This window comes from Nematolebias whitei, chromosome 1 (assembly GCF_014905685.2).
Source record: "Nematolebias whitei isolate Nwh7 chromosome 1, NemWhi1, whole genome shotgun sequence".
Taxonomy (NCBI): Eukaryota; Metazoa; Chordata; class Actinopteri; order Cyprinodontiformes; family Rivulidae; genus Nematolebias; species Nematolebias whitei.
The window spans coordinates 91,848,763-91,857,938 of record NC_056498.1 but is presented as its reverse complement, the minus strand read 5'-3'; the positions used below and the strand labels follow the sequence as shown (position 1 = coordinate 91,857,938).

The 9,176-nt window shown below is 43.3% G+C and overlaps 1 protein-coding gene across 1 annotated transcript; it reads right to left on the bottom strand.

Annotated features, from left to right (window-relative positions):
- Positions 1–4,232: 4,232 nt before the first annotated feature.
- Positions 4,233–5,664, bottom strand: LOC119414101 (malate dehydrogenase, cytoplasmic; the record flags this gene model as incomplete). Its single annotated transcript, XM_037681231.1, is given in 3 exon segments — positions 4,233–4,800; positions 5,051–5,140; positions 5,573–5,664. Coding segments are annotated over 3 exon segments (305 nt in total), but the record flags the coding sequence as incomplete, so codon positions are not given.
- Positions 5,665–9,176: the final 3,512 nt, after the last annotated feature.

Genomic DNA, 9,176 nt, shown 5'->3' with positions numbered 1-9,176 from the left:
TGTTGCTGTTTTAAGTGCTATATAAATAAATTGGTATGGTATGGTATTTTTTATTGTATAATCAAATATGGCCGGCCAGACACGCCTATTTTTCTATCGTCCAATCATATGCGGACGGCCAGACACGCCCATTTTCATATAGTCCAATCAGATATGACCGCCCAGATACGCCTACTTTCCTATAGTCCAATCAGATATGATCGCCCAGATACGCCTTCTGAATTTGCCTGCAGAGACGCCTTCCGAATTTGCCTGCAGAGATACCTACTTGTAATTTTGCCACAACAGTGTTTGTGGCTCTACTTACTGTTCTTGGATGGGAAAAAAGTAGTTTTCACTGACCTTTAAATTACCATAATAAATGTTATTCATCTAAAAACATTTTAAAGTATAGCCACATGCTATAGTAGTTTAACCTTTTCCCCTTTATTTGGGGGATATACATTTTCCTTGTGCATTTGATGGCTGCAATTACTTTTTAAAATCAGTGATGAAACATACAAAAGAGATTAACTACGTTGACTACGTTACATAAGCAGACCTAATGCAGTTGGGAAGTAAATATTAGGAAATAATGCCCCTGTCTGGCAAAACTGTGTCATTTCACTTTTTAACAAATAGTCTAAAAACATTTGGGCCCACTGAAATAAGGCAATACAATTATTAGCTCATTATTTAACACCATTATTTCATATATAAATAAACCAGCCACGGAGCACAAGCCAGTGTATCTATTGTGCTGGTCACAAGCCCCGAAAAATGGTGAGAGTTGTATCAGGATGAGCGTGGGGCGCAAAACATTTTTGGCAAAGCTAACATACAAGTTCATCCAAATGACACCATACCAGATCAGTCGAGACCCAGGTTAACGACGACCGCCAGCGGTGATGTAGACGAACAGGGTGCCGGTGGAAATTGTGCTACTGTTAGTCGAAAACCACGAGGAGGGAAACTTGTCAGAAACAGAGGGAGAAGAGGAAAGTCAAAAATGTAGAACTGAGGTTACAAACTAATAAATTGGGGGCAATGACAGGCAAAGGTAGAGAGCTGGCTGGCATGATGCAGAGAAGGAAAGTAAATGTGTCCAAAAGACCAAGTGAAAGCGCAGCAAGGCTTGCATTGCAGCATTTGGAGCAGGCATCAAAGTTCATGCTCAATCATCCAGATCCAATAAAGCTCAGTCAGGTCATCTGGACAGTTTCGACCTGGATGACTGAGCATGAACTTTGATGTCTTGAACCACTTTGGCTGTGGCTGCCTGCCTGGGAGGAGTCGACGGGGGACAGGACAGCCCCCAGAAACCATCTTATCTCCAGCAAACTGGTTGGTCCACTTAAAGAGTGTACTTTTTGATGGGTAAACAGTTTACTTGGGAATCCTCAGACTGATGAAGCCCTCCGAATAGAGGGCGAAATGTCTCTACAAAAAAGAAGCTGTCCAGATGACCTGACTGAGCATTATTGGATTTGGAGCAGGGTTTAAACTGTATTACCATGGTGTGGATATAAAGATAAATGGAGTATGGGGGGTCCTCAGGAAGGAGTTTGCAAAGAACATAGTAGAGGTGAAAAGAGTGTCAGAAGTGAAAGTTTAGTGAGTGTGAAGTTTGGAAATCTTTGAAGAGGATAAAAAGGGGGAAGGAAGTAGGAACTGAAGATATACCAGTGGAGGTATGGAAATGTCTAGGAGAGATGGCAGTGAGATCTCAAATATTCAATGGCATTTTTGAGAGTAAGAAAATGTCTGAGGAAAGGAGGCAAAATGTGCTGGTGCCCATTTTTAAGAAAAAACGTGATGCACAGAGTTGTAGCAACTACAGGGGAATTAAGTTGATGAGTCGCACGATGAAGATCTGGGAGAGGGTTGAGGAAGCAAGACTTAGACAAGAGGAGATCATTTGTAAGCAGCAATATGGTTTCATGCCAAGAAAGAGCACCACAGATGCCATCTTTGCTTTGAGGATGCTGATGGAGAAGTACAGAGAGGTGTCAGAAAGATTGTTGTCGTATATTTGTGAATTTAGAAAAGGCATGACAGGGTGCCGAGGGAGGAGGAACGTTGTTTTGAATGAGGACATTTGGAGTTGCAGAGAAGTATGTTAGACTGGTACAGGACATGTATGTTCGACTGGTACAGGACTTGTATGTTAGACTGGTACAGGACATGTATGAGGACAGCAGGACAGTGGTGAGATGTGCTGTAGGAGTGACAAATAGCTTCAAGGTGGAGGTGGGAGTGTATCAAGGATCGGCTCTGAGCCCCTTCTTGTTTGCTCTGGCGATGGACCAACTAACAGATGAGGTCAGGCAGGAATCTCCATGGACTATAATGTTTACAGATGACATTGTGATCTGTGAGTAGAACAGAGAACAGGTAGAAGAGAACTTGGAGGTGGAGGTATGCACTTGGAAGAAAAGGAATTAAAGTCAGCCATAGTAAGACAGTACATGTGTAAAAGAGAGGGAGACCAGTGGAACAAGTTAGTAGTAAATGTTGATAAAAAGTTTTTCAACATGAAACTGTTGACATTTTGAGAATTCATCACCCCTATTATAAAACAACATTTAGATCAATCTTTTTGGGGGGGGGATAAACATTGAGAAAACCAGTTCTGAATATTGATTATATCTGTGCCAGCATTTGCCACAAACTATCAATATCTGCATATCACAAATCAACATAGTTGACTTATTGCAAAATTCAGAAGTCAAACTTTTTAATCTAACTTGTCTTGATCATCTGTGATGTTACCATTTATACGTTTTACAACATTTATAGACATGACAAAAGCATTCAGGCATTACATATTTCAAAAATACATTATCTAATCACATTCCATTTTATTTTAAAATAATGTATAAATAAAATAAGTTTGTCAGACAACACGTCGAGTTGCTGAAATATTTCAATGATGAAAACCATTTTATTTAAAAAAAATGTACGCTGTATTTCTTGAAGGAATACATTTAAACTTTTACGTTGAATGCCAAGGTTTTTAACAAAAATGCTGTGCAATGCACTGTTTGGAGTGACTCTCAACTACCACAACAATTTTTATCTCACTATCTATAAAATTTACTGAGTAATGGCCATTTTTGTACTTGTGAAGGTCAATTAGCTGGGTGGTAATTTTTCAATTGGGTTAACTCAACTCCAAAATTAATAACTTGTAGATGGGCGTTCGTGTATTATTTTGAGCTTCAATTCAAGTCTGGCTGTGATTCATGAGCCATTGTGCCAGACACACATGCAAACAAAACACACACACAAAGACATGGCTGACCCCACCTTTCATGGTGGCAAACAATAATTAGAGTAATTGTCTTTTCAGTACCTTACAGCTTGTTTTGTGTGTGGGTGTGTGTACATGTGTGATTTAAATTTATTTAAAATGTGTTACTTCTTTCTTGCGCATCAATGAAGAAAATTTGTTATTAAGATTAAATATTAAAATTAGTTTAAAAAAGTTTAAATGAGTATTTTTAAATTTACAATGATTTTTTTTGTCCAATAATTCTCAGTCAGGTCATCTGGACAGTTTAATTTTATAGAGACGTTTCACCCTCTATCCGGAGAGTTTCATCAGTCAGAGGAGTTCCAGTCAACTGTTTCCCACCAAGCAGTAAACTCCTTAATTGGACCAACCAGTTTGCTGGAGCCAAGGGTTTTTGGGGGCCGGCCTGTCCCCAGTCGACTCCTCCCAGGCAGGCAGCCACAGCCAAAGTGGTTCAAGGCAACAAAGTTGCAGAAACTGTAGAAGTTGAGACATTTCTATTATTATCTTTTGTGTTGTCAGTACATGACAACTTACTGTAAACATTATTTTTCCCAAAGATTAAATTTGAAGAAATCAAATGTATAATTCAGTCTGAAAGTGTTCTATAATATTTAAGGGGGGAAAAAAAAGAAAGAGTACGACTGTATACATACCTTTATCACATCCCAATCTGATCTAATATGAGTTTACCAAAGAGCTTTTCCCTGCAACTAGTTCAACTCCAAACCTAAATTCTTGTTTATAAGATCATACTGGATTAAGATTAACATTTAGATTTTAAGTGAACTTAATTGAGAGTCTAACAACTTCATATGCACAGGACTGTACTGATAGACATCATGGACATCATAATTGTTGCCAATAAAATATACTTATATGCAGCCAAAACCAATAAATGTATACCAAATAGCTCTTCTTTGCCAAACTGCATTTAAGAACAAGAAGAAACAACTAACTAGTTTCATTTTTTATTGTTACTGTCCATTACATTATTATCCATTACTGTGCTTGAAGATTGCATCACTGACAATATATAGTAGTAATTCATACACTCATCTCCACAGAATGAAGTTTGGAAAATACTGTAACTATAGGTGACTATAAGTTATATTTTTGCTTGGTGGTATGCAGCTGCTCTGATGTCTATTGAAGAAGAGACTAATTTTGTTCAATCACTTGCATCCAAAGCAAAGATACATCCTTTTTTTCTAGGCCACAGAATAAGTCTGGGCTCAAATCCGACCAGTTAGATACCAGTTTTACACACAAATATAAACCCATCTTTACACTCAAAGACGAACTTTAACTTCATGTAGTGATGAAGAAGCAGATGGCGTGCTTCATTAGAGGCGTGCCTCTAGAATTTTGGGGCTGTCTATATGCTGAAGTGGTGGGTCCAGTCATACTCCCAGGAAAGCCACAGCTGTGTCTCTCTCCTCTATCAGCTCTGCTGCTGTGGCATCCAGCTTTGACTGAGAAAAATCATTGATTGCCAGACCCTCCACAATCTTCCAGGTCTTGTCCTGGGGAAAGAGCACCCCCTCAGTATTTTATAGACATATAAGACACATACAGTACTGTACACGTCCAGTAACTTAATGTGGGGCAATTTAACAGAAAGTGAAATACAGTACTGAAAAGACATTTATCTACGATACTAATGAAATCTTGACAGCATGGTTAATGATATCATACTATTGTAGTTTAATACTAACTTTTAGCTGAATGAAAAAAACAAGTGTTCTGTTAGAGGAGAGAAAACAAGGCTGATACCTTGATCTGGACGGGAAATGAGTAGATGAGGTCTTTTGGGACTCCATAGGTGTTTTCAGAGGAGTAGATACCCATTGAGGTGAACTCACCCTGCAAAAGATAAGAGAAAACTTGTCAAAAATGCATTTGAAACACAATGCGTCTAAATCCAAAATGTTATATGTTAATATATATTCACTTGATTTAAACATGTAGATGTAATCACAAGGATTTGATGAGATGGTTTTACCACCCATCAAATTAACATTAACTTCAGCATCTGTCAAGATTAACCAAAATTACAGTGTATAAATAAATCACTTACATAACATATTCTCAAGTATAAACAATCGTGTGCATACCAAAATGTGTTCATATATAAAAATATATATATTATAAAAACTGTACATTTCAGTAGAAATTAGTTTAACATTTCTGTTTAAAATCAATGAAGTACAAATATACTTTTTTTTTTTTTGGTCTGTGCTAATATAAGTCAAATCTGTGAAATTTAAGAATGCTATGAGTAAACATGGGGTTTACCTCTGGGGTGCCAAACCAAATGTCCCTCATGTGGTCACAGATGGCCTTTGCTGCAGACATGGCACTGGACAACTTCCTGGCCTTGATGACTGCTGCACCTCTTTGTTGAACCGTCTAAGAAAACAAATAAAAAGGGGATATTATATATATATATATATATATATATATCAAATCTATCTACCTGGATTATTGAGCAGCATCAAAAGATAAACTGTTCATCATGTTCCTGATTTAAAAAAGGTTTATTCTTGTAACTTTTCAGAAAAAACATATATATTTTTGAATTTGTTGTTAATCTGTTATGATTGTGGCTTTGGATTTGAAATTATTATTTTTTTATTTTCTCTCTAAAATAAACTAAAAACATTTAGCCCTGGCAAATAGCTTTGGTTTCATATTTGATATGTTCATGTTTATGTTATTAGAAACATTTTAATTGTTAGGTGAACAGTGTTAACTGCTGTTAACAAGTGCCTTTTTAATGTATTGAATATTGTTTAAATAAAACAGTACCTTAAAAATATTCTAAACATCTTTAAGTCATAATTTAATTTTGCGCATACTAATGAGATTAATCGAGATTAATCAGAAAAAATATTTGAGATTAATCCATCCATCCATCCATCCATTTTCTTCCGTTTATCCGGGGTCGGGTCGTGGGGGTAGCAGCCTAAGTAGGGAGGCCCAGACTTCCCTCTCCCCAGCCACTTGAGCCAGCTCTTCCAGGGGAATCCCGAGGCGTTCCCAGGCCAGCCAAGAAACATAGTCCCTCCAGCGTGTCCTGGGTCTTCCTCTGGGCCTCCTTCCGGTGGGACGTGTCCGGAACACCTCACCAGGGAGTCGTCCAGAAGGCATCCTAAACAGATGCCCAAGCCACCTCAACTGGCTCCTCTCAACATGGAGAAGCAGCGGCTCTACTCTGAGTCCCTCCCGGATGATCGAGCTTCTCACCCTGTCTCTAAGGGAGAGCCCAGACACCCTGCGGAGAAAACTCATTTTGGCCGCTTGTATCAGAGATCTCATTCTTTCGGTCACAACCCAAAGCTCGTGACCATAGATGAGGGTAGGAACGTAGGTCGATCGGTAAATTGAGAGCTTCGCCTTTTGACTCAGCTCTCTTCACCATGACAGACCTGTACAGCGCCCGCTTCACTGCAGACGCTGCACCTATCCGCCTATCGATCTCACGCTCCATTTTCCCTCATTCATGAACAAGACCCCAAGACACTTGAACTCCTCCACTTGGGGTAGGACCTCCTCCCTGACCCGGAGAGGGCACTCTACCTTTTTCCGGCTCAAGACCATGGCCTCGGATTTGGAGGAACTGATCTTCATCCCGGCCGCGTCGCATTCGGCTGCGAACTGCTCCAGCGAAAGCTGTAGATCACGATCTGATGAAGCCAATAAGACCACATCATCTGCAAAAAGCAGGGACGCAATCCTAAGGCCACCAAAACGGATCCCCTCAACACCTTGGCTGCGCCTAGAAATTCTGTCTATAAAAGTTATGAACAGAATCGGTGACAAAGGGCAACCTTGGCGGAGTCTACCTCTCACCGGGAACAAGCCCGACTTACTGCCGACGATGCGGACCAGGCTCTGACACCGGTCATACAGGGACCTAACAGCCCGTATCAAAGGGCCCGGTACCCCATACTCCCAGAGTACCCCCCACAGGGTCCCTCGAGGGATGCGGTCGAACGCCTTCTCCAAGTCCACAAAGCACATGTAGACTGGTTGGGCAAACTCCCACGCACCCTCCAGGACCCTGCTGAGAGTGTACAGCTGGTCCAGTGTTCCTCGGCCAGGACGAAAACCACACTGCTCCTCCTGAATCCGAGGTTCGACTATCCAACGGACCCTCCTCTCCAGAACCCCCGAATAGACCTTACCAGGGAGGCTTAAGAGTGTGATTCCCCTGTAGTTGGAACACACTCTACGGTCCCCCTTTTTGAATATGGGGACCACCACCCCTGTCTGCCAATCCAAGGGAACTTCCCCCGATGTCCACGCAATATTGCAGAGTCGCGTAAGCCAACACAACCCTACAACATCCAGAGCCTTAAGGAACTCTGGGCGAATCTCATCCACCCCTGGGGCCCTGCCACCGAGGAGCTTTTTAACCACCTCGATGACCTCAGCACCAGAGATTGGAAGGCCCGACCCAGAGTCCCCAGGCTCCGCTTCCTCAGTGGAAGACGTGCCGGTGGGATTGAGGAGGTCTTCAAAGTATTCCGCCCACCGACCCACAACATCCCGAGTTGAGGTCAGCAGCACACCACTCCCACTATAAACAGTGTTGGTGGCGTACCGCTTTCCCCCCCGAGACGCTGGATGGTGGACCAGAATCGCCTCGAAGCCGTGCGGAAGTCATTCTCCATGGCCTCTCCAAACTCCTCCCATGCCCGAGTTTTTGCCTCAGCAACCACCCAAGCTGCATGTCGCTTGGACTGCCGGTACCCATCAGCTGCTTCTGGGGTCCCACAGGCCAAAAAGGCCCGATAGGACTCCTTTTTCAGCCTGACAGCATCCCTCCCCGACGGTGTCCACCATCGGGTTCGAGGGTTGCCGCCACGACAGGCACCGACAACCTTGCGGCCGCAGCTCTGGTAAGCCGCCTCGACAATAGAGGCACGAAACATGGTCCACTCAGACTCAATGTCCCCCACCTCCCTCGGAACATGTTCAAAGTTCTCTCGGAGGTGGGAATTGAAACTACGTCTCACAGGAGACTCTGCCAGACGTTCCCAGCAAACCCTCACAATACGTTTGGGTTTGCCAGGTCTGACCAGCATCCTCCCCCACCATCGGAGCCAACTCACCACCAGGTAGTGATCAGTTGACAGCTCCGCCCCTCTCTTCACCCGAGTGTCCAAGACATGTGGCCGCAGATCAGATGAGACGATGACAAAGTCGATCATTGAACTGCGGCCTAGGGTGTCCTGGTGCCAAGAGCACATATGGACACCCTTATGCTTGAACAAGGTGTTCGTTATTGACAATCCATGACGAGCACAGAAGCCCAACAACAGAACACCACTTTGGTTCAGATCAGGGGGGCCGTTCCTCCCAACCACACCCCTCCAGGTCTCACTGTCATTGCCCACATGAGCATTGAAGTCCCCCAGCAGAACAAGGGAGTCCCTAGGAGGTGCACTTTCCAGTACCCCCTCCAAGGACTCGAGAAAGGGTGGATAATCTGAACTGCCGTTTGGTGCATAAGCACAAATGACAGTCAGAACCCGTCCCCCCACACGTAGGCGGAGGGAGGCCACCCTCTCATTCACTGGGGTGAACCCCAATACACAGGCACCAAGTTGGGGGGCAATAAGTACGCCCACGCCTGCTCGGCGCCTCTCACCAGGGGCAACTCCAGAGTGGAAGAGTGTCCAGTCCCTCTCAAGGAAACTGGTTCCAGAGCCCGAGCCATGCATAGAGGTGAGTCCGACTATTTCTAGCCGGAACCTCTCAGCCTCACACACCATCTCAGGCTCCTTCCCCACCAGTGAGGTGACATTCCACGTCCCAATAGCCAGCTTCTGTAGCCGAGGATCAGAGCTGCCAGGGTCCCCGCCCTCGGCCACCACCCATCCCACATTGCACC